The 25,413-nt window shown below is 40.3% G+C and overlaps 2 protein-coding genes across 4 annotated transcripts; one reads left to right on the top strand and one right to left on the bottom strand.

Annotated features, from left to right (window-relative positions):
• The first annotated feature begins 15,943 nt into the window (after positions 1–15,943).
• Positions 15,944–21,145, top strand: LOC135651763 (probable sugar phosphate/phosphate translocator At3g11320). Its single transcript, XM_065172176.1, has 4 exons — positions 15,944–16,659; positions 19,067–19,170; positions 19,376–19,604; positions 20,569–21,145. The coding sequence occupies exons 1-4, from the start codon at positions 16,192–16,194 to the stop codon at positions 20,713–20,715; spliced, it is 948 nt and encodes a 315-aa protein (XP_065028248.1). The 5' UTR covers positions 15,944–16,191; the 3' UTR covers positions 20,716–21,145.
• Positions 21,146–22,220: 1,075 nt separating this feature from the next.
• LOC135651762 (dof zinc finger protein DOF3.2-like) lies at positions 22,221–24,481 on the bottom strand. Of its 3 annotated transcripts, none has more exons than XM_065172174.1 (2): positions 24,219–24,481; positions 22,221–23,138 (listed from the first exon to the last, which is right to left on the bottom strand). In XM_065172174.1, exon 2 carries the CDS (start codon positions 23,133–23,135, stop codon positions 22,278–22,280), a length of 858 nt encoding a protein of 285 aa, XP_065028246.1. In that variant the 5' UTR covers positions 23,136–23,138; positions 24,219–24,481; the 3' UTR covers positions 22,221–22,277. The 3 variants fall into 3 exon arrangements, with proteins under 3 accessions (XP_065028246.1, XP_065028245.1, XP_065028244.1); XM_065172173.1 differs by lacking the exon at positions 24,219–24,481 and adding an exon at positions 24,046–24,201; XM_065172172.1 differs by lacking the exon at positions 24,219–24,481 and adding an exon at positions 23,822–24,022.
• Between the last annotated feature and the right edge of the window lie 932 nt (positions 24,482–25,413).

The following is a 25,413-nucleotide window of genomic DNA, read 5'->3' as shown; positions in this document are numbered from 1 at the left end:
GATCACACTCCTGAATGAGAGTCTCAAAAGAACTCAACTTCGTCCTCTCTTACTATAATACAATTCTTTATAGTGTCAAAAAAATAACAACATATCCTGTAAATCTATACGATCACAATGAATATTCTTCGTTTTAAAACGAATCATATGATTTGATGATAATATAGTGTTAGAGTCGTTTTATAAATAGAATTAGACGATTCTTTGCCACACTAGCAAAAGTTAAACTAGAGGTTAGAAGTCCAATTACTTGATGCAAAGAATGATGGTATTCCTACGTGTTAGCATTTTAATAACATGAATTATGTTCATGTAGTATATAGTAGGATGTTATCTTATATAATTATACACATCCAAAACCCTTTTTATTGATTAGTAAATTGCTCGAAAAAGATTATAGTTTTGATTTGTGCATATTGCCTTCATTTTTAAAAAAAATTCACTAAATACTTTTTTTTTTTCCTAAAAGATGATTTTGCCTTATGCCCTTTGCTCCATCGACCATCGTCTTTGTTGCACTAATCCCATACTATTACACATAGTCCCCACCCTAGCATCCCTGTCATCACCTTGGTCAAGGGAGGTGTAGATGAGAGCTAGGGCAATGCAAATCTCTCACCCTCTACATGTTATCTCCATCATCCTCATCGTTGATATTGGCGGAGGAGACTACATGTGAGAATAGCTAGGGACGAGGAGCGTGGGTGAGGACGAGGTGAGGGTGCACGAGCGAGGATGAAAATGATGGTAGAGGAAGAGGGGAGGAGAGGTGAGGGCAACGATACGAGCGGAGGCGACGACTGATGGAGCATGGGGGTAGTGGGGCAGACGTAACTAGCGCACTAGCGAAAGATGTTGAATCTCAGATTTTGATGATGAAACTAATTGATAGTGTTTATTTGATCTGCGCTTTGAGTAACACAGGAAGCTTCGATCAGAGAGAGATAATTAAAAATAAGAAGAATCATGTTGGGCCGGAGTAGAACATGTTAGAAGATTGGACGTCGAGTCGGAGGATCGGTTGACGTATTGGTAGAAGGCTTCGGGCCATGGCTTCGGGTATCGGGCCAAGAAGAGCAAAAATTATGCCAAGAAAATCGGAGTTGTGGAGGTCAACTGGCTGATTGGGCAATAGGCCACAAGAGAGGACGATGCGTCAAAAAATCGGACGAAGCGTTGATGAACCAATGACATGTCGAAAAATATTTGATTCAAGCTTTATAATAATTGTCTAGATTGAAATAGGTTTTAGGCGTAATTGGGTTGGAATTGGGCCAACTCAATTAGGGACTAGTTGAGCCCAAGTTTGGGCTATGTTGGGCCAAGTGAAAAGCCTAAATAATGACCCAAACTAGTAGAACCATCGGTGGCACAGTCTCCGAGACTATGTCAGGTAATGGTATCGCCCAGACATAGTCTCCCAGGTGGTGGTACCGTTAAATTAGGCGGTGGTACCACCTAGTGTCAGTGCTATAGGTGGTGGTACCGTCCAGCACAACCACCACCTGCAGCACATGCGATGATATCGCTAGTATATTGAAAACCATGGTTGAGATACTTTTAGGCTCCAAGTTTAAATCCACGTGAGGCCTATAAATACCTCTCTCATCCCTGGTTTTAACATACATAAGCATAGAGAACTTAAAAGTGAGAAAACGCTGTAGCAATCACTTGAGAAATCCCCTCCTCTAGTTATAAAAGTTAGAATTTTGTTTAGGGAGGAGTGAGTGCTTGTAAAAGGTTGTCTCCTAAACCTGTGAAAAGGAGAAGAGGGATGTAAAAAGATAGTTGATCTTCACTCATTGAAAGAAGATCGGTAGTGGAAGCTGGTGGCCTCGACGGAAGAGGAATCAGGACCGGATGTAGGTCACGACGACCGAACCACTATAAATTCCAGTGTGTTCTTTCCTTACTGCTTATTCTGTTTACTGCATTACAAACTATCCGATCCCATCCAATCCCCTCTTCTCTATTCACTTGCAAACTTATATGAGTCAAACAAAAGGTTTTCGTCGAAATCAGTTTTTATTGTATAAAGATTTTTGACTTAACGTAATTTTACAACTGCACTAATTCCCCCCCCCCCCCTCTTAGTGTTGACTCGATTCTAACAGTTGGTATCAGAGCACGTTTTTCTCATTTGGTTTAACACCTAAGAGAAATGCTAGTCATAGGTGCCCAGCAAGCCAATCACGTGAGTGATGGCACGTGTGACTTGATACAGAATCTTTTTGCTTATTATATTTTGGCGTATATCACTTTATAACTATTGCATAAATGCATATATATATTGTGATGTCCTTGGATTTGTGCAATGGGAATCGGATCGTGATGAGATCACGATAATGAGATCGATTCACCTTTAAACACATATCCTAAATAATCCCAGTCATAGGTTACTCGAGAGGGACATCATGATAACAGGATAGACTGGTGTGCTGTATACCCGTCCATATGATGGATGCAGCTGGTCTCATAGCTGCTCGTGTAGGGACACTATGGATACAGTACAGGTGCTCATTGGAGAATGAGTTCACTGATTGATCCGCTTACGGAATGCTGGATGGTTGATGATGCCTTATTGTCAGACAGCGATTCCGTAGTCCTAGTGGTGTATCTGGTCCTTAGACTTGAGACACCAAGGATGTCCTGTATGAGTGCTCCACTCTTTGATACCAGACTTATAGGTTTGGCTGTCCCAGATCTAGTACAGCTGGTCATTGGGAGTGGTAGTCGACCTTACGAGGGCTATTGAGTGTCGACAGAGGATCATCCACTCTCGGCGTCATGAGAGGAATATTCCATGTGTTCTTGCTCAGACAAATCCCTGGCTAGGGTCATTCGGGTTGAGAGAGAAAGAGTTCTCCGGGAGAATCCGATTAGAGCGAGACTTGAGTAGAAACTGTATGGGTCTGACAGCACCATGCTCGATATACGGTCTCTGGGATATTAGATGGATGAGGGACTATAGGTACATGGTAACTGAGGACAGACAGGTCCAATGGATTGGATTCCCCTGTATCGTTTGGGGACTACGGCGTAGTGGCCTAGTACGTCCGTAGTCGATGAGTCGAGTGAATTATTACAGAGATAATAATTCACTGAGTTAGAAGGGGTTCTGATAGGTATGACTCACGGCCAGCTCGATATTGGGCCTAGAGGGTCACACACATATGGTAGGCATTGCGATGAGTAGAGGTTCGGATATGAGATATCCGACGGAGCCCTTGTCTTATTGGATGCAGATCCAATACCCACTAGGGAAGGACCCATTAGGGTTTGACACGGGATCTCTATAAATAGGAGGGATTCACAGCCTCATAGGCTAGAGTCTTTGCTTGCCCTTCCTATTCTCCTCTCCCTCTCCACCTCAGAGTAGGCTTGGAGTTTTGAGGAGCGTCGTCGTAACCCTGCTGTGTGGGTCACCGCTAGAGAGGAGGACGCTTGACCTCCTTCACCCTCTCCTAAGGATCTGCAAAGAAACAGGGATATACGATCTCCCTAGGTAACACAATCTATATACGCAGTTTTGTGTTTTGTGGATTTTTTTTTTCGCACCAATCTTCGCACGATGACGAACATCTTTTTGGGAATCGGAGATTTTTGTTTTCTTGTTCTTCCGCTGCGCATATGATGTCGCCCCCCCATGATTTCCCAACAGTGGTATCAGAGCCAAGTTGTTCGTGCGAATGATTGGTTTTGAACTGCGTGTGTTGTGTTTAGGAAGAATATTGACGTCAAAATCGTTGACGCAAAAGCGAGGAAGGGCAGCAACAGTTGCTGCCCTCGATCTGCATGCCTGCAGTCACCTGCAGCGGCAGTCGCAACCGCAGCCAGGCAGCACAACGCCGGCGCATGCGCAAGCACTATGCCTGTAGCAGCCGGCCGGCGGTCTGCTTGCAGCAGGCTTGCTGCTGGCGGGGCTGGCAGCCCACGGGCAGAGGCGTCGCAGGGCAGCGGCGCCTGCCGCCGCTGCTCCCGCGGGCAAAACCCCCACACAGGGGCGGCCGCCCGGCGGTACAGCACCGTCTGTGGAGGCAGCGGCGCCCGAAGGGGGCACCCACCCGCAGCGGCATCGCCGCCAGTGGGCGTGCCGCCTGCATGCGAGGGCAGTGCCCTCGCCCCACCGCACAGGCCGCCGCCGACAGGGTGGCGACGGCGGCAGCAGCGAAAAGGGGAAAGGGTATTAGGGTTTTCTGGGCAAAAGACAGTTTTGCCCCTCGGAATTTGAGAAATTCCAGTTTCTGTCTTTTGTCCAAATTATGAAAATACCCTTAGGAATTGAGAAATTCCCTACATGTCCCTGATTTCAGAAAAATATTAATTAATTAAAAGGTTTAATTGATTATTATTTTTTATTATTATCTAGTAGTCCTATTATTTATACATGTGATGTATGATGTGTGGACGGATGATCATGGACCGTGCGATGTGTGTACTTGTGATTATTATTATTGAGTTCTGCGAACCTCCATTATATTTCTCGTTTATTGTCGGGCCTGCGTGCCTATGATTAAGTTGTAATCACATGAGGAGGCGCAGCGGGAGCGTGGATGCGATAGCGGGACCCACGAGACGGACGATCGTGATGTATGGAGATGCATCAAGATGTCGACGGAACCGACGAGGACGAGATGGACGATCACAGGGAATGGAGATGCACCGTTGCACACATAGATCTTGATGTGAGTGATTAGGCCTACTGGCTCGGGCCTAATCATATTAGGTTGTGGTCCATGATCATCTGATGTGATTACTTATACACATACTAGATATGTATATATATTTGCATGCGATGTAGATATATATTAAATATGTATATGTGTGACATGTCATATTAGGAGACCAAATTATAGAAACATCTCTCGATAATATTAAGTCGGTAAACGTGAGGCAATTAGATTGACCCACGTGGCCTTCCATCGTTATGAGTAGGAACCGATTCCCGGTGTAGGTTAAGTTGGTCGAGTCCCTCGAGACTCACCTATATCGCGATTCGCTATCTTGCTTACGACATAGAGATGTCACCGGTGACCTGAGGGCATGGTATGCTTGGTCGAGTCCCTCGAGGGTATATCATCAAATCAGACTCATCTTGTAACGAAGGTGTTGACTTAACCGAGCATCATGGTTAGTCGAGTCCCTCGAGGCCATGGTGATTCGGAGGCCGAACAGGACAGGAATCATAAGGAGTTGTGATCGGCAAGAGTTGCCTACCTTTTAGGCTTAGTGTGATTGGTCGAGTCCCTCGAGGTTACACTAAGACGCTGATTGGATCCTGATCCCCACTAGAAGTCTGCCGGAGACTTCCGTTTCACGTGCTGAGGGTGTCGCGTGACTCGTTAGTAAAATAGTGGGAGCATATTAAGATAGAAGTCCATATCTTGATAGTTTATTTCTTGCAAAATCTGCATGTTATTCATTTCTACTACATCTTTATTTTCAGAAAATGTCGCTTTCAAATCCCTTACGTGGCATACTTGATGTCAACCGCCTCACTGGTCCAAATTATACGGATTGGCTCCGTAACTTGAAAATTGTTCTCACAGCGGAGAAAATCGTGTACGTCCTTGATACAGTGATGCCTACGCCCGAAGAAGGGGCAAGCGAGGATGAGATCGCTCGCTACGTGAAGTACATTGATGACTCCACTCTTGCTCAATGCTATATGTTAGGCTCTATGACTCCAGAGTTACAGAGACAACATGAAAAGATGGATGCCAGATCCATTCTCCTACATGTCCGCAAATTGTTTGAGGAACAGGGAAGGACTCAACGATATGAGATATCCAAGAGCCTTTTTCGCGCTAGGATGACTGAGGGGACATCGGTTCAGAACCATGTCCTAAAGATGATTGAGTGGATAGAGAAACTCACAGGTCTAGGAATGGTCCTAGAGGATAACTTGTGTGTGGACATTGTGCTTCAGTCCCTACCAGATTCCTTTTCACAGTTCATAATGAATTTTAATATGAACAAGCTTGAGGTGACTCTCCCAGAGCTCCTCAATATGTTGAGGGAGGCAGAGAGTACTATTAAGAAAGAGAAGCCAGTTCTCTACACTGGTGAGACCAGAAAGAAAAGGAAAGCAGAAAGGTCCCTTAAGAAGGGAAAGGGCAAGGGCAAACAAGGTAAAGCAAAGGTTGCTAAGAAAGACCCAGCAAAGGACAAAGACCAGTGCTTCCACTGTGGTAAAGATGGGCATTGGAAGAGAAACTGCAAAGAGTACCTTGCAGAAAGGGCGAAACAAAAGCTTGATGAAGCTTCAGGTACATTCATGATCAGTCTCCATTTGTCAGACTCTTATGATAACACATGGGTATTGGATACCGGTAGTGCTTATCATATATGCAATTCGTTGCAGGTTCTGGCAAGGCCTAGGAGACTAGAGAGAGGCGAGATGGACCTCAAGATGGGTAATGGAGCAAAAGTTGCTGTATTAGCTGTTGGCAAGGTCACCCTACATCTGCCTAGTGGAGCTTTTATTGCATTAGATGCATGTTATTTTGTTCCTTCTATTATCAAAAACATTATCTCCATTTCATGTTTAACAGTTAGTGGATATAAATTTGTTTTTGAGAACAATGGTTGTTCGATATTATTAGATGATAAGATCATCACGAAAGGAACATTGCATAATGGTTTATTTATGTTAGACACCACTCCACATATCATGAATGTAAATGTGTCCAAAAGGAAACGAGATGAGTTGAACAATGCATACCTGTGGCATTGTAGGCTAGGTCACATCCATGAAAGAAGGATTCAAAAGTTGCTAAATGATGGATATCTAGATCCATTCGACTATGTGTCATATGCAACTTGTGAGCCTTGCATTCGTGGAAAACTGACCAAATCTCCATTTAGTAGAACTGGAGAGAGAGCCAATGAGTTGTTGGAACTCATACATAGTGATGTATGTGGACCCATGTCAACTCATGCCATTGGAGGTTACTCCTACTTCATTACATTTACTGATGATTTCTCAAGGTATGGATATGTGTACTTAATGAAGTACAAGTCCGAGGCCTTTGAGAAATTCAGAGAGTATAAGAATGAGGTGGAGAACCAGAGTGGAAAGAGTATCAAAACTCTTCGATCAAATCGAGGAGGTGAATACTTAAGTACAGAGTTTACTCAGTTCCTCAAGGACCATGGGATATTATCCCAATGGACACCTCCTTATACACCTCAGCTCAATGGTGTCTCTGAAAGGAGAAATCGTACATTATTAGATATGGTACGGTCCATGATGAGTTTCGCTGACCTACCCATCTCATTCTGGGGATATGCCCTAGAAACCGCAGCTTACCTTCTGAACAGAGTTCCAACTAAGTCGGTAGTGTCTACACCATATGAGATATGGAAAGGGAAGAAGCCTGATCTTAAGGTTGTTAAGATTTGGGGCTGCCCTGCCCATGTTAGAAGACACAACCCCGATAAGTTAGAATCAAGGACAGAGCGATGCAAATTTGTGGGATACCCCAAGGAAACTTGTGGATATTATTTCTATCATCTCGAGGACCAAAAGGTCTTTGTAGCTAAGAGAGCAGTGTTCCTTGAGAAGGAACACATTCTTGACGGAGACAGTGGGAGAATGATAGAATTGAGCAAGGTTGGAGAACCAAGCTCAAGCACCACTCTACAGCCCGAGTATGTTCAGGTACCTAATACACAAGTATCAACTTTACGCAGGTTTGATAGAGTATCTCATCCTCCTGAGAGATATGTGGGACATATTAGAGCAGAGGATGTAGAGGATATTGATCCTCAGACCTACGAGGAGGCTATTATGAGTATAGACTCCGGGAAATGGCAAGAAGCCATGAATTCTGAGATGGATTCTATGTACTCCAATAAGGTTTGGAATCTAGTTGATACGCCCGAAGGTATTGTACCCATCGGTTGCAAGTGGATCTTTAAGAAAAAGATCGGAGTAGATGAAAAGGTAGAGACTTATAAAGCAAGGCTAGTGGCTAAGGGGTATCGTCAAAGGCAAGGTGTTGACTACGACGAAACTTTCTCACCCGTAGCAATGCTAAAATCCATTAGAATTCTATTGGCTATTGCAACACACTATGATTATGAGATCTGGCAGATGGATGTGAAAACCGCATTCCTCAACGGGAACCTCGAGGAGGAGGTGTATATGATGCAACCTGAGGGATTCATGTCCAAGAACTGCCCAGATAAGGTGTGTAGGTTGCTTAGATCCATTTATGGACTAAAGCAAGCTTCCCGAAGTTGGAACATAAGATTTGATGAGGCAATCAGATCTTATGACTTCGTTAAGAACGAAGATGAGCCTTGTGTATACAGAAAGGTAAGTGAGAGCGCTATCACCTTTTTGGTGTTATATGTGGATGACATCCTCATCATTGGGAATGACATAGGAATGCTATCCACAGTAAAGGCTTGGTTATCTAGACACTTCTCCATGAAGGACTTAGGGGAAGCATCTTATATCTTGGGGATTAGAATCTATAGAGATAAATCCAAGAAGATGCTTGGCTTGTCTCAGTCCAGGTACATAGAAACTATTGTCAAAAGGTTTGGCATGGAAAATTCCAAGAGAGGTCTCATACCGATGAGACATGGGATATCGCTTTCTACGAGTATGTCCCCAAAGACTCCAAAAGAAAGGGCGAACATGGATATGATACCTTATGCCTCAGCAATAGGGTCTATCATGTATGCCATGCTATGTATTAGGCCTGATATAGCGCATGCTCTGAGTGTCACGAGCAGGTATCAGGCGGATCCAGGCTTGGAGCACTGGAAAGCAGTAAAGTATATCCTTAAGTACTTGAGAAGGACTAAGGATCTTTTACTAGTATATGGAGGTAATAGCCTTAAGGTTGAAGGCTACACTGACTCAAGTTTTCAGTCTGATGTCGATGATAGCAAGTCGAATTCAGGGTATGTGTACACCTTGAATGGAGGAGCAGTGTGCTGGAAGAGTTCCAAGCAAGATACCACTGCTGACTCGACCACAAAGGCGGAGTACATTGCTGTATCAGATGCAGCAAAGGAGGGAGTCTGGGTGAAGATGTTCATCACAGATTTGGGAGTCATTCCGAATAGCGAGAAGTCGACTTCCTTATATTGCGACAACTATGGGGCGATTACTCAAATAAGGGAACCCGGGTCTCATTAGAAGTGTTCTGAGGAGGTTCCAGCTTATTAGAGAGATCGTAACCCAAGGAGATGTAGCAGTGGAAAGAGTTCCATCCGAAGATAACATTGCAGATCCACTGACAAAGCCGTTGTCTCAGATTGTCTTTGAACGTCACAGGAGTCTGATGGGGATCAGACACATAGGTGATTGGCTTTAGGTCAAGTGAGAGATTGCTAGTCATAGGTGCCCAGCAAGCCAATCACGTGAGTGATGGCACGTGTGACTTGATACAGAATCTTTTTGCTTATTATATTTTGGCGTATATCACTTTATAACTATTGCATAAATGCATATATATATTGTGATCTCCTTGGATTTGTGCAATGGGAATTGGATCGTGATGAGATCACGATAATGAGATCGATTCACCTTTAAACACATATCCTAAATAATCCCGGTCATAGGTTACTCGAGAGAGACATCGTGATAACCGGATAGACTGGTGTGCTGTATACCCGTCCATATGATGGATGCAGCTGGTCTCATAGCTGCTCGTGTAGGGACACTATGGATACAGTACAGGTGCTCATTGGAGAATAAGTTCACTGATTGATCCGCTTACGGAATGCTGGATGGTTGATGATGCCTTATTGTCAGACAGCGATTCCGTAGTCCTAGTGGTGTATCTGGTCCTTAGACTTGAGACACCAAGGATGTCCTGTATGAGTGCTCCACTCTTTGATACCAGACTTATAGGTTTGGCTGTCCTAGATCTAGTACAGCTGGTCATTGGGAGTGGTAGTCGACCTTACGAGGGCTATTGAGTGTCGACAGAGGATCATCCACTCTCGGCGTCATGAGAGGAATATCCCATGTGTTCTTGCTCAGACAAATCCCTGGCCAGGGTCATTCGGGTTGAGAGAGAAAGAGTTCTCCGGGAGAATCCGATTAGAGCGAGACTTGAGTAGAAACCGTATGGGTCTGACAGCATCATGCTCGATATACAGTCTCTGGGATATTAGATGGATGAGGGACTATAGGTACATGGTAACTGAGGACAAACAGGTCCAATGGATTGGATTCCCCTGTATCGTCTGGGGACTACGGCGTAGTGGCCTAGTACGTCCGTAGTCGATGAGTCGAGTGAATTATTACAGAGATAATAATTCACTGAGTTAGAAGGAGTTCTGACAGGTATGACTCACGGCCAGCTCGATATTGGGCCTAGAGGGTCACACACATATGGTAGGCATTGCGATGAGTAGAGGTTCGGATATGAGATATCCGACGGTGCCCTTGTCTTATTGGATGCAGATCCAATACCCACTAGGGAAGGACCCATTAGGGTTTGACACGAGATCTCTATAAATAGGAGGGATTCATAGCCTCATAGGCTAGAGTCTTTGCTTGCCCTTCCTATTCTCCTCTCCCTCTCCACCTGAGAGTACGCCTGAAGTTTTGAGGAGCGTCGTCGTAACCCTGCTGTGTGGATCACCGCTAGAGAGGAGGACGCTTGACCTCCTTCACCCTCTCCTAAGGATCTGCAAGGAAACAGGGATATACGATCTCCCTAGGTAACACAATCTCTATACGCAGTTTTGTGTTTTGCGGATTTTTTTTTTCGCACCAATCTTCGCACGACGATGAACATCTTTTTGGGAATCGGGGATTTTTGTTTTCTTGTTCTTCCGCTGCGCATATGATGTCGCCCCCCATGATTTCCCAACAAGAAATGACTATTTTCGACTTTTAAGAGAGTTTTTCTATCGTTCGTCCTCCTATGTTCAATGGGATGGACTACATTTATTATAAAACTTGGATGAGAGTTTTCTTGCTTTCCTTAAACCATGATTTATAGAATATTATTGAAAACGGATTTGAAAGGTCTTCTCTTCCAATGAGTGGTTAAAATGAGTTGGGGAAGAAGACTTTCTCTTTAAATGCCAAGGCTATGAATGCCTTGTTTTGCGCTTTAGATAAAACTGAATTCAATCGAGTTTCTATTTACGAAACAACTTTTGACATTTGACATACACTTGAAATCATACACGAAGGCACTAGTAAAGTTAAAGATTTAAAAATCAATTTTTTGATACATGATTTTGAATTATTTCGGATGGAACCAAGTTAGACGATTGGAGAAATGTACACCCGGTTTACGGATGTTGTCAACGATCTAAAAGTGCTTGGTAAAAGTTTTTCTAACTTTGAACTCATTAACAAAATATTGAGATCCCTTCTAAAGAGTTGGGACCTTAAAGTAATGACTATTCAAGAAGCCAAGAATTTGAACTATTTTCTGATTGAAGAACTTATTGGGTCCTTGATGACATATGAAATGACTTATGTTGAACATGATGAACATAAGAACCACCTTCCAAAGAACAAGAAGGATTTGACACTTCGAACAATAGAATACCACTTGAGTGATGACTCAAGTGACGATGATGATGACCTTGAACTTCTCACAATAAAACTTAAAATGTTCTTAAAACAAGAATCAAAAAGTAAAAATGAACTTAAAAAGAAAAAGCTACAAAAGAAGAAGAAAATACTTAAAGTGGCTTGGGATGAATCAAGTTCATTCGAAGATGAAAAACAAACCAACAAAGGCAAGGTGGCAAACTACGCCTTAACGGCTCTCGACGATAAGGTAAATGACTCACCCGAAACCCCCATAGTTTATTTTGAAATTACTTGATGCTTTTCATGAGTTGTTTTTAAATTAGTTAGTAAAAATTAAATAAAAGGAGATCATGCTTTTCTTTCTAGTGGTTTAAAAAAAATAAAAAAATTGATCATGATAATTACATATTAAATCCTAGCACTAAGCATGAAAAGTTAGATTCACTTAAAAAGAAAAATACATTACTATAACAAACAAAATAATTTTGAATAAAAATGCTTCTTGTTTAATGACTTGATGATTTAATGATGTATAATGATGTAATGGAAATGTTAAAAGGTTTTGGTATCATACTTGACGATTTATAATTATGTATGATAATTTGAAGTAATGATGATTTTTAATTAATTTATAATTTATTGAGCTTGATAATTTCTATGATTTCTGTATTGCTTTTCGATTATAAATAATGAAGCATGGTCTTATGAAAGACTTGAACATGAAATCAATTACAAAATTTAGAATTAAAAGAACTTGAGCTATCTTTAATCTTATAGGAATCTATCTAGCTTTCATTGAATTTTCTGAAAAGTGATTTTGATGATGATTTTGAATTTTTTTTTGTATGATTCATTTTAATAATAAGATGATATATCCAATCGAATCATTTATCGATGTTTGTGACTTTGGGATATATTTTATATGAAATATTTTTTCTTGATTCACGTATGATTTACTTGTCTAAGAGAAGATTTATCCAAACAAATCTTGATTATTGACATTAATAATTTAAGATTTATTTGAATCAAGATATCTTATTTAATCTCCTATGATTCTATTCGTTATTTACTAAAAAGGAGATTTGTCAAGATGAATCATTCACAAATTAATCTTTCATATTAATATCCTTCATGTCATGATTTATTATTGATATTCCTTTGTATTCATAAATTGTATATCTCATTACCAAAATTTTTTTTTTTTGTGATGACTTGAACATTTACACCATTATGTTATTCCCTTCTTCTTTTTTGTTTGAGGAAAGAAAATAGCTAGCATATTAAGAAAACCAAATTTACTAGCTTGAATGATAAACTTAGACATGTTAGATCTCCCAAATACATAAATCATTCTTATATATTTTTCGGATCATGATATTGATTTATCGATTTTTAGACTTGAATCTTCTTTTTAAATCAAGATTATTTCCTTGTCATTCTTTCTATATACAAAAGAATAGATGTCAAAAATCATGACTTTCTTTCATTTTTTATGATTGAAATATTGATATAAATTTGTTATTTATCTTTGTCATGCTTTGAAAATTATTGTAAAGGGAAAAAGAATTATAAAATTGAATTCTTCCATTCTTTTTGACAATATACTAGCTTGCATGATGGTATATATAAGAAGCTAAAACTTATTAGCTTGTACATCGCAAATAGAGCAAAACTTGCTAGCTTGCTCATCTTAAAAGAGAAATAAGAAGTGTTATCTTGCAAATCTCAAGAGAAGCAAATTTTGCTAAGCTACACATTTCAAGAAGATGCAAAAATATGCTATCTTGTACATTTCAAAAATTGCTAGCTCAAGATACAAAATTTGGAAACTTGCCCATTGCAAAAGGAAGAGAAACTCACTGGCTTGAATGTTCTAAAGTGATTAAAAATTTGCTAAAGAGCTAAGCCTTGCGTATCTCTAAAACTTGATAGTTGCACTTCTTTTTTTGTATGATGACAAGGGGGAGTAGATACGATGATATGATAATCATGCATGGGATGATGTACTTGGATATTTTGGATATTTTGATTATGCATGATTTTATGATAACTTGTTGCTTGGATTTTTTAATTTAAAAGTTCTATCAATATGACATATTGATAGGGAGAGTTTAGTTTAAATTTCGTCATCAATTGGTTGTAATCATAAAAAAGAGGGAGATTGTTGAATATCATATTTTGATGATGAAACCAATTGATAGTGTTTATCTGATATGCACTTTGAGTGACGTAGGAAGCTTCGATCAGGGAGAGACAATTAAAAGCAAGAAGAATCATATTGGGTCAGAGTGGAACATGTTAGAAGATTGGACGTCGAGCCGGAGGATCGGTCGACATATCGATAGAAAGTTTCGGGCTATGAGTTCGAGCATTGGTCCAAGAAGAGTAAAAATTATGCTTAGGAAATCAGAGTTGCGGAGGTCAACTGGCCGATTGGGCAATAGGCCACAAGAGAGGATGATGCGCTGAAGAATCGGATGAAGTGTCGATGAACCAATGACATGCCGGACAAAATTTGATTTAAGTTTTGTAATAATTGTCTAGATCGAAGTAGGTTTTAGGCGTAATTGGATTGGAATTCGGCCAACTCAATTAGGGACCAGTTGAGCCCAAGTTTGGGCTATGCTGGGCCAAGTGAAAGGCCCAAACAGTGACCCAAACTAGTGGAACCGTCGGTGGCACAGTCTCCGAGATTATGTTGAGTGGTGGTACCGTCAATCTGGGTGGTGGTACCGCCCAGTGTTAGTGCTGCAAGCGGTGGTACCACTAGTACCCCAAAAACCAAGGATGAGACACTTTTAGGCTTCAAGTTTGAATCAACTTGAAGCCCATAAATACCCCTCTCATCTTTGGTTAACATACACAAGTATAGAGAACTTAAAAGTAAGAAAATGTTGTAGTAATCACTTGAGAAATCCCCTAATCTAGTCCTAAAATTTAGAATTTTGTTTAGGGATGAGTAAGTGCTTGTAAAATGTTGTCTCTTGAAAATAAGAAGAGGGGTGTAAAAGGGTAGTTGATCTTCGTCCGTTGAAAAAAGATCGGTAGTGGAAGCCGGTGGCCTCGATGGAAGAGGAATCGGGAGTGAATGTAGGTTACGACGATCGAACCACTATAAATTCTGGTATGTTCTTTCCTTACTGCTTATTCTGTTTACTGCATTGCAAACTATCCCATCCCCTCTTTTCTATTCACTTGCAAACTTATACGAGTCAAACAAACAGTTTTCGTCGAAATCAGTTTTTATCGTACGAATATTTTCGGCTCAACGTAGTTTTACCGCTATACTAATTTACCTCATATCTTAATGCCAACTCGATTGTAATAAAAGATTTATGGACTCGCGCACGAAGAGGGAGGCACAGACTATGGGCGAAGGCTGTGACAAGTGGGATTATCTTTTATAAAAGAATGGGTGCTATACCAGATTTTTTGAAAATAGTGACACTTTATGCAAATTTCTCAAAATTAAGATTTTAATTAACTTTTTACGTTCCTGTCTTTTTTTAATCCACTTATCATATACTAATCAATTCATTCAATCACACATTCATTTTTAATTTTTGTGACATTAGGATTGAGCTATTAGATTTTGTATGAATTGTTGTAAGCTAACCGGAAGCATTTTACATTATTGCATGTTTATTTATGACGGTGCTTATAATTGTTTGATACATTTTCATGTTAAGTTATAAATTAGTTTGATTTTGAACATTTAAAGTAATAATAATAATAGGAATAATAAGAGGATGAATTCTAAAAAAAAATCCATAAGTTTGAAAATTTACGATAGAGAACTCTAATTAAAAAAAATCCTTAGATAGCGTCACTTTTTTTTTCGTCCCATCGATCCCCCTTTTTTATGCATACATAGATTGGCCTCGTTGTTCGCTGCCTCTTCTCCTCTAGTCGTTGCACCCCAACGTGTGAGCTAATCCTATCAGCCATCCCTTCTCCACCCTTAGTCACTCTCCTGGTTGCTTATGCCTCCGTGCATGGGTTGGTCCGATCGACTATCTCCCTTTATGCGTGGGTTAGTCTTGCAAGTCAACCTCCTTATGGGTTGGCATAGGCACCTACGCCTGTGTTCATGATGCCTTAGATCCGATAATAATAAAATATAAGTGTTACCTGAGGTAATACAAGAACGAGGAGATACAGGGTGGGAGGCAACAATGGGTTCGATGAAGGCAAGGATAAAACGATCTCTTCACCTTCCAAATGGTTTGCAAATTATTTTTCAAAATTGGATGGTTCTAAAAAAATTCTCAGGGTTTTTTAAAAATTCGTTCATAATAATAATGATAATAATAATAATATAATAATTTTAAAATAAACAATTAACAATACCATTACTCCTTAACAATATCATTTTAATTTCATTAATTTATATGAGTACAAATAAATAAATAACCCAAATCCACGGAAGAAGGCGACGAAGAAGAACTCGTCCCCATTCTCCTCAGTCTCCTCCTTCCGACGAATCCCTCAATCTCTCCTCAGATCCGTTCCCTTCTTCCCCTAATCCGAAACCCTAGCTTTGCTCCCGCCCCGATCGACCTCTCTGCTGCTGCAAATCGCCGTGAATACGCTGAAATTGGCCTCGGTTTGTCTGTTAATAGATCCTGGTAAGAAGGCTGCAGCAGCGACGGCGGCGACGGAGGAGGATGAGCACTAAGGGCAACTGGTCACCGCCGGCGGTGAGCGGGCGGTTGTTCACATTTGGGCTGGTGGCGTCGTGGTACTCCTCCAATATTGGGGTGCTTCTGCTCAACAAGTACCTCCTCAGCAACTACGGATTCAAGTACCCGATCTTCCTCACCATGTGCCACATGGCAGCGTGCTCGCTGCTTAGCTACGTGGCCATCGCCTGGCTGAGGGTGGTGCCGATGCAGACCGTGCGGTCGCGGCTGCAGTTCTTGAAGATCACCACGCTCAGCCTCGTCTTCTGCGGCTCGGTGGTCAGCGGCAACGTCTCGCTCAAGTACCTGCCGGTTTCGTTCAATCAGGCAGTGGGGGCGACCACGCCCTTCTTCACCGCGGTGTTCGCGTATCTCATGACCGTCAAGCGGGAGGCCTGGATCACTTATATCACCCTCATCCCTGTTGTCACCGGCGTCATCATCGCCAGCGGGGTACGTTGGATCCCAATCTTTCTTCTTTTAGATTTAGCAGATCCAGTATTCATCATGGATCGTGATGAACGCCATGTGTTTGATGTGTAACTGGTTGAACCTTTTGTGCTGCATATTAAGTGAAAGGAAGAAACCACTGAATTTGGGCCGGTGAACTTAGAGCTTGAAGAGCGCAGCCATTTTAGAATTCTTAGTCGGTTGATTATGTTGCCGGGTTTGATTTGAGATCTGTTGTTCTAGGCTATTGTAATATTGATCTAGCTCGGGTGGTGAGAGGTTTCCTGAAGTGTTTGTGGTCAAGATATAAAGCACACATCTGGGAAATAGATGGCAATTATAGATGTTACAATGATGTGTTTTAAGCTGATGCAAAGTCCATCTTCTTAGAATAACCTAATTCTGATTAGTTGCTTCTCATCTGCAATTCATCTTGGCATATTTTTCAGCAGATCAGAGATCATTCATTTCATTGTTTTGTATAATTTTCTGCTTGTGGTACTCATTTGTTTATGTTTCTGATTAGACAGCTAATAGCTTCTTGATTGTATATGGTAGATTTACAAAGAAGCCTCGTCTTTCATGATAAGAGGTTCATCGTTTGCATACATCTCTATATTCAGTTTGATAATCATTGATATATATTGAAATCAAATTCAACCTTTAAAGTAGAGGTGTTTGTCAGAAACATTGCTTAACATTCTGAAATTCATTTTAAGTGATGATGCTGAATGACTATTAAATTCTGAAATTCATTTTAAGTGATGATCCAAAGCACAAGTGCCCAAGAAGACATCCTAGACACCTAGGAGGCCAATTTAACAATTACAAGATAATAACTAGTTACTTATTAGTTAATGTGACTGCAAGAAATCAATGTTGTGGGTGGTGGTTTTTTTTTCTTTTGGTTAGTCTAAGTTTAGAACCTATAAGAAAATGATATTAACCATGTGGACTTGGATAACTAGTAAGAATAAGACCATAACAGAATAGACACTTGGGAAGTCCAAAAGTAGGAGTGTTGCATGAACGGAGAGTTTGTGGTGGTGTAAGAAAATCCAAAAAAATAATTAATGCAAAAGAGCATGTTTAAAAACTTTGAGAATTTAGAAGATATATTGTAGCTAAAAGAAGACTACAAGTATACACAAATACAACACATATGATAGTTTCTATGGCAAATCAGGTACCAAAATTGAGGAATAAGCCATCTATTGGCTTTCTAAACATAGGTAAGGAAATAGTAGAACTATAGATGATATTAGAAGTTCAAGGAAGATCAATTTGTGTTTACTAATGATATGAAAATTAGGAAAAGATGAAAGTACTACTTTTGCAAGTGAAGTATATTCTATAGGTAATTGGTTTTGAACATAATAAACAGTGATAAATTAGGAGGTTTCGAAGAGGAATAAGGTCATAGGGCTTGATAGTATCTGTATTGAGGAGGAGCATAGACACGACAAGAAGAAATAGCAGCAAGCTGCAGCAATGGCGAGCATCAAGGTAGGATAAAACTTGTAGTATGCTCCTCTTCTCCCCTTCCTTTATGGTGACTCAAAAAAATAACATTGTGTGGATATCTTGGACAGGACAAACTGTAACCTGAGTCACATAATTTACCAAAGTTACATCCTTTAAGATTTCAACCTGATCATATGTCTTGAACTTTGATCTAGGTCTCGTGATCAAGAACAAGTGCATTGCATAGATTCAGTCAAGTTTCAGTTTTACTGAATTGCATGCTGGATGATAAAAGGAGATATTTGGATCCTTGAAACAGTAACTAAACCATTCAATAATTAAGTATATCTAGTTTCCAAAGTTTGTTGAGTTTAAGAATTGATTAATTCTCAGGAAGTTGTTTAGGCCGCTTTTTCCTGCAATGTGCAGCAAATATGTGAAGAACCTGTGAATCAAAGGAAGGACCTAGCATGATCAGTTGGAATGCATGTATCTTGTGTGTACTGGTGAAAGTTTTTCTGCAATTTAGGAGAATGCTTTTGAGTTTTGACAATGAAATGCAATCTGGGTTCTTTTTTTCCACAAAATGCAATCTGGATTACTTGCCTATTTTTGACTTATTGAATTGAATGCTTGAGAGTCTTGGGGAATAAGATCATTGACCGTGTAATGGCTGGGTTCTAAAAGAAGTTAGATTGTCAGAAAGATGTTTGATCTTGAGTGGGTTATCACTTGTGACTGGCCTTTCTGGTGTCAACGAGGAATATTTTTGTTACCTAGATGCTGCCAATTCCCCAAGTGATGTTTGACATTTTTGTCCTCAATTTATTGCTTTTTTTACCATGTCTGATGTTCATTTCATGATCCAGATATAACTTCTTTTTAATTGAACTATTTTTATGAAGATTTATAGTCTAATTGTACAGTCTTATGTTTAACAATGCAGGGGGAGCCTAGTTTCCATCTATTTGGTTTTATCATGTGTGTTGGAGCAACCGCTGCACGGGCACTGAAGTCGGTACTGCAAGGGATATTGTTGTCTTCTGAGGGGTAATAAATACATCTTATTTTCACATGCATCAATGTATCTTTTCTCATAAGATCTGTTGGTCAGAGCTTCACTGTTTTTACCTTATTAATTATAGAATTTCTGTTTTTTTTTCTTTCCTGGAAAAGGGTGATAGTTATCTTTTTCATCAATAATCTCAGTGCCAACTTTTCATCCTTCGCTTTATTTGTTTATAATTCTTGTCAGGGAAAAGCTGAATTCAATGAATCTACTTCTCTACATGGCTCCGATAGCAGTTGTTTTATTGCTTCCTGCGACATTGGTTATGGAGGAAAATGTGGTTGGCATTACAATGGCACTTGCTAGAGAAGATTTTAAACTTATATGGTACCTATTGTTTAATTCAACTCTTGCATATTTTGTGAACTTGACGAACTTTTTGGTGACCAAGCATACGAGTGCCTTGACACTCCAGGTATGCTCCACACTCAATGACATTTTCCTTCTTTCTCTTCGTAGCGTACACAAGAGAAGACATTACATCTTATTCCTTTTGTATTAATTTGGTTGGCTCTAAGAAGGTTAATTTACTCCAGGTTTTATGCTTTATTAGTCTACTCTTAGTATATATATAATTAACATATTTTTTATATCTTGTTGTTAATTAATTCATATCTACCCATCTTTGAAATTTTATATATTTCTGATGTTGATAAGCAAGTATGCACAATAATTGCATTGTTACCTCTTACTTGATGGGATATTGCTATTGTGCTACTTGACTTCAAGCACCGAGTAAACCAAAGCATGTACATGTTAAAAGTAATGTAGATGAACACCAGCACTTAAAACATGTTAAAAATAAAGCAGATGAACAACTTATGCTAACATGGTGAATGACTGGCAACAGCAAAGGTTAACAAGGGTGTCATCATATGCTGGGCTTTCTACCTGTAGTTGTACTTTAGCAATGGCACTTGACAGAGATTGTATTCACTATTCATATGGAAATTAGAATACCATTGATTGCATATCATGATTTTGAAGTCACTTTTTTGGACTAATGCTCATGAAGTATGTATGTCATGGACATGCAGACTTGTAGGTGATGGTTGCTATTCTAATGCATGTAGACAAGTTTAGGACTTTGATGACTTGATATCAATTGGACTGAGAAATCAAAGCTTGTTTATTTTTTTTTTCTGGTCTAATTAATATAAAAAAGCAATTTAGCAAGTGCCTAACTGGCAACAAGTCCCTCCACAGAGCCTCGGTCTTGTTTATGAATTAAAACTCTTTTGGTGAACAGTACCACAATGTTGAAATTATTTTGCTTCATCATGGAAGGACAATGTGCCAAGTGATGATTTCCAGTATTCATTATACTTCTGCTTCTTATGCTTTGTACATTGTTGACAAGAAACTTTTGGTGATCTCAGGTTCTTGGAAATGCCAAAGGTGCTGTTGCTGTTGTCGTCTCAATCTTAATATTTAAGAATCCTGTGACAGTGACTGGGATGCTCGGCTACACTGTTACAGTAATTGGAGTTATTCTTTACAGTGAAGCAAAGAAACGGAGCAAGTGAGTGCCATAAGAAACCATGCTCGGTTGTGTTCTTCATCCTCCCATATGTTGGTGGCGTGTTGACTTAATTTATGCTGGAGGTTGGTTAGCTTATGTGAGTAATTCTTGTATCTGTCGGCACCTGATTCATTTGCCTGCAACCAACCAGTCTTATCTTAACAGTGAAGAGCATCTAACAAGTAGGGTAAGAAAGTGTCAACTACCAATCGGCCATGTTCTTCTATAGATCATTTTGATGCCGCTCCGGCGATGTTCCGACCTCATTTTTTTCAAAGACCAATTGATGAATTAAGTTCTCTGAGAATTAGTTCTCATTAACAAGCAATTTTCGCTTATAAGAGAATTGTAGACCTGATTTTGTTGTCATTCAATGTAATATTTAATACTTTTGACATATACCAAAAACAAGATGTGCCTATATTTCAACTTTATTCATGTTGGATCATGTCATGTCATTCAATCTCTTTCAATGCCTTAGTCACCCTAATTTTGACAGTTAAATTCCTGATTAATTAAATTAGTTTCCAGTCCCAAAAGATTCAGCTCTCTGCATTTATCATATATTCATCTCAACCTGTTTGATAGAATTTGCATCAAAATGTGTTCTTGTTTCAAAGAATTGCATGGCAAAACAAAACTCAAAGTAAGAAATCAATAAAATGATGCAGAATTCCCAATGTGAACATATGTAATACTGCACTCCATCAATTATCTTTGGAAACCTCACCATTGTCATCATTATAAAGGATTCTTGGTAGGACGAGAGACAGAGAGAGGGCTTTGCAGTTCTATTTATCACAATCATTGTCTTGCAACTTCAAAGAACATCAGACATGCAAGTCTGTCAGTGGTTCATGACAATTACAGGTGGGTTAGACAAACAAGAGAATACAACATAGCTCTGCAGTTCTAACCATCACAGTCAATGTCTTCCAACTTGGGATAAATAATGTAAATCTATCAGAGTAATCTACAGCATCAAACATCACAACAATCCTTCTCCCAGAGCTATTAATTTCCAGTTCCGCATTGCATCCAATCTTCTGCAGAGTACATACAAGTGGAAGTCTTCTTCCAGCCAAGCATCATGGTCTGTGAGGACTTCTGTGCATGTGCAGGCATGCACTAGTAATCCACCTCAGGCAGGTCCAACAACAAGCTTTTCTTTGACAAAAAGATATCCTCCATATCTCCACTAAGATTTTGTTGTTGCTGCGCATGGAGTCAAATCTCTGCCTAGATTCTCATCACACATTCCTAACCTACACTAGATCGAGTATTATATCATCAGGCATCTCTGTCTTCCTTCCTCCTATTGCCTCCACGGAGAGCAACTAAGCTAGCTAGACTTGGATAGATGTGAGTGGTCATCATCATATATTTCCACACTGCTAAGTTATCAAGCCAATCTCTCTAAAGTCTAATTTTACGGTATAACATACATACATATATATATATATATATATATATCTTTCAGATCATCACTCCCACAATATATAGAGAACGGAAGGAAAGAAAGAAAAGCCAAAAATATGCAATGAAAGAACTGAGAATGTAGGGATTTTAGAAGAAGGCATGGGCATCTCCGAGGGTAGAGGACACATCTATTCCTGCTCCTGACATCAAGGAGCTGTTGATGAGTCCATGCCAGGAAGAACCCATAGCAGTCCACTCTCTTCCAGAGTCCACAGCCAAGTTCCCATCACCACCCATCAACACTTTGGTCTCCCCTTCATCCATGTCCTTGCATGAACCTTGGCTGGCTGCTGCTGTTGCTGTTGCACCACCCAGTCCCCCATGGAAGGACAGAAACCCATCATCTTCTCCATTGGCACCACCTCCCACCTCCACATTCCCACTGACACCAAATCCATAGTAGAGGTAGTTGTCTAAGCCACTTGGGTTGATACTGTCAATGGAGTCGCTCCTTAGAATGTCAAGAAAGCCATGGTTTGTTGTGACAGCAGGGAGGGACTCATTGTTAGGATGCCCTAGGAGAAGGCTGTGGCCATGGTTGGGTGGTTGCTTGTGGAGGCCAGCGAAGGCTAAGGTGAGGTCACTGGAGAGTGGAGGGATGAAGGTAGGGGAGGGGAGTGGATTGAAGGAGTTGGTGGCAGTGATGAGATCTTGGTCCTGTGCCTTTCTGGAAGAGGAGGAAGAGAATGATCTTTTGTTCTTCCTGCAGCCACCTCCCACAGGGACATTCCTGAGAGAGCCTCCTTGAGTCCAGTACCTCCTGCAACCCTTGCAGAAGTATCTGGGCTGGGAGAGGCTGTAATTGTTGTAGTAGCAGAACTTGGTGTTGGTGGAGGCACACCTTGGGCACTTGAGGGCCTGTTCCGGGTGAGGCCTTGGCTTCCTTTCCTGCTGCTGCTGGTTCTTGGGGCATGACAATAATCCTTCCAGCTGATGGCTAGCCATGGCCTGCAGAAGGAATCACGAGGAGAGGAAATGAACAAGAAAAGACCACATAGAAGGGAAGTCAACTCGGATCTTCCGAGAACACCACAAGATCGACCAATCTTCAAGGAAAAAAACCTTCTTTCTTTCGGATCTAACATGCAGACTTAATATGCCGTAATCGGAGGAGACTGTTAAAGAGCATTACAGTGAGACGTCAGCCTTTGAAAAAGCAGCTACGTGCAGCGGAAAATGATGTCAAGATAAGCATCCCAAACGCTGAATCGAAGAAGCAAAGTCGATTTGGTAGCTTTAGCGTAGGAAGAATCCCACAGAAGAAGGTGCAAGAAGAAAGATGTAGTGAGATGTAACCTAAGCTCCATGATAAGAACACAAGGAGGAATCTAAAGTAAACATGCAAAGATCCAACCCAGAAACATCTTATGTCGATGAAAGACCCATCAAACTCTTTTCTAGGTTAACTTTACTGATTGCCTTTACTTCAAGACAAGAAGCTGAGGAACTAACAAGACATGGCTTTAATGCTCCAGATGAGATAGCCTCCGCGAAAAGAATGCTACAGATCCTTTCCTCGACATCAGATCGAGGATGATTCGAGAGTTACTGGCTGAAATCCAAGCTTGCAGTCACAAAATCACATGAAAGAACACCAAGACAACTCATCAATAAGTAGATCGACGACATACATACGACGGTGAGACTGTGCAGCAGCTAAACTGGGAAAGACATGCATGAAATAAGATCAGGAACAACATATATCTGATCTGATCCAGCATGATCAACCGCAAATCATTCTAAGCCGATCGAAGTGAAACGAGAGGGAGATCCGTTGTAATCCAAAACAGCAGGGCAAATTCGGGGACTCCGCCGGTAAAGAAGGTGTGGTGAGGGGGGTGGCGATCACAATTACCTGGTTGCGGGCATTGGGAGTTTCCATGCATGCAAAAGAGAACCTCGGAGAAATCAAGCTGAGATCGACAGATAGATAGGCCAAGTTGCCGCAGGGGCCAAACGGAGAAACAAATGCGAGAGAGAGAGAGAGAGAGGGGGGGGGGGTGGGAAATGATTAGGCTGTGTACGTACGAAAGGGAACGCTGTGGTTATGGCTTGCACGCTGAGAAAGCATTGGAAAATTCCAGTCGCACCTGCAACAACTTCATGAAGAGAGAGAGAGAGAGAGAGGTGGGGGAACGAAGAGGAGAGGGGGGAGGGGAGGGAAGGAGAAGGGTGCGGGTCCCACGGCGGCGTGCAGCGCAACAGTGACGCTTCGTCGCGCTGGGTCCCGCCGTCTCTGGTGCCACCACATGGCTTCGTTAGGTTACTGTACGCGTGCTTGCTGGTAACGATGCTTGGGTTCTCACTCACCCCCTTCATCTTGTGGTCCTCTCTCTCTCTCTCTCTCTCTCTCTCTCTCTAATATATATATATATATATATATATAGTCATAGTCTTCAAGCGCATAAGCGTAGTTAGCATCTGCATTAGGCATCCTTTAGCAAATAGACACCAAATATTTTTCTACTTTACTTTGTTGTTAGTTTTTATTTCATAAAGAAGTCAATTTTATTGTTTGTGCATGAAAAAGCAGATGTTTTCTTGCTTAAATATTCCAAAATAGTATGTCATTCATATCCTTTGTTAGAATCTCCATGTTTTTTTAGATACCTTCCTAACATCTTAAGCTTCCAAAATTTTTTATTACCATCATTTGTGATCATAGATTATATATATATATATATATATATATATATATATATATATATATATATATATATATATATATATATATATATATATATATATATATATATATATATATATATATATATATATATACATACCAATCAAAATATTTGTCACAATCATTTTTTGTTTAGATAAAATATGGATATGAAAGAGAAATATAAGCCTTTATTAGAGTGTATACTACTATTCTTTTATATACAAATTATCAAAAAACAAAATCATTGCTACCATCTTCCATCTCTTTTGGATCTCTTTCTCCCTTTCTAACATCATAAAACCCTAAACACAAAATAAATATGGTGATCAAGCAAGCTTGAAGGAGCTGTTCTCATTCTTCTTTCTTGTCATAATATTACCTCGGTATTATTCCTTTTTTTCCTGTCTATTATTTATCATAAAATCATTAGAATTGCCAAAACCATCTCTACTATTACATTGCAATTTTTTTCTTATCACCGTTGCTAGTTCCTTAAGATCATGAATAGCCTACTCATACTATCACTATGAGCATGAAATGAGTTGCATATAAATT

The sequence above is a fragment of the Musa acuminata genome, chromosome BXJ3-10, assembly GCF_036884655.1.
Source record: "Musa acuminata AAA Group cultivar baxijiao chromosome BXJ3-10, Cavendish_Baxijiao_AAA, whole genome shotgun sequence".
Classification (NCBI taxonomy): Eukaryota; Viridiplantae; Streptophyta; class Magnoliopsida; order Zingiberales; family Musaceae; genus Musa; species Musa acuminata.
The sequence above is the reverse complement of the archived record's forward strand: the minus strand, read 5'-3'. Positions and strand labels throughout refer to the sequence as shown.

Bases quoted from the DNA above. Each gene is read 5' to 3' on its own strand.
- LOC135651762 (XM_065172172.1), bottom strand. From the start codon at position 23,911: ATGCTGGATCAGATCAGATATATGTTGTTCCTGATCTTATTTCATGCA. The intron at 23,139-23,821 runs GTATGTCGTCGA...TTCCTTCTGCAG, and splicing joins GCACAGTCTCACCGTCGTAT to GCCATGGCTAGCCATCAGCT.
- LOC135651763 (XM_065172176.1), top strand. From the start codon at position 16,192: ATGAGCACTAAGGGCAACTGGTCACCGCCGGCGGTGAGCGGGCGGTTG. The intron at 19,171-19,375 runs GTAATAAATACA...AATTCTTGTCAG, and splicing joins ATATTGTTGTCTTCTGAGGG to GGAAAAGCTGAATTCAATGA. The intron at 19,605-20,568 runs GTATGCTCCACA...TGGTGATCTCAG, and splicing joins CGAGTGCCTTGACACTCCAG to GTTCTTGGAAATGCCAAAGG.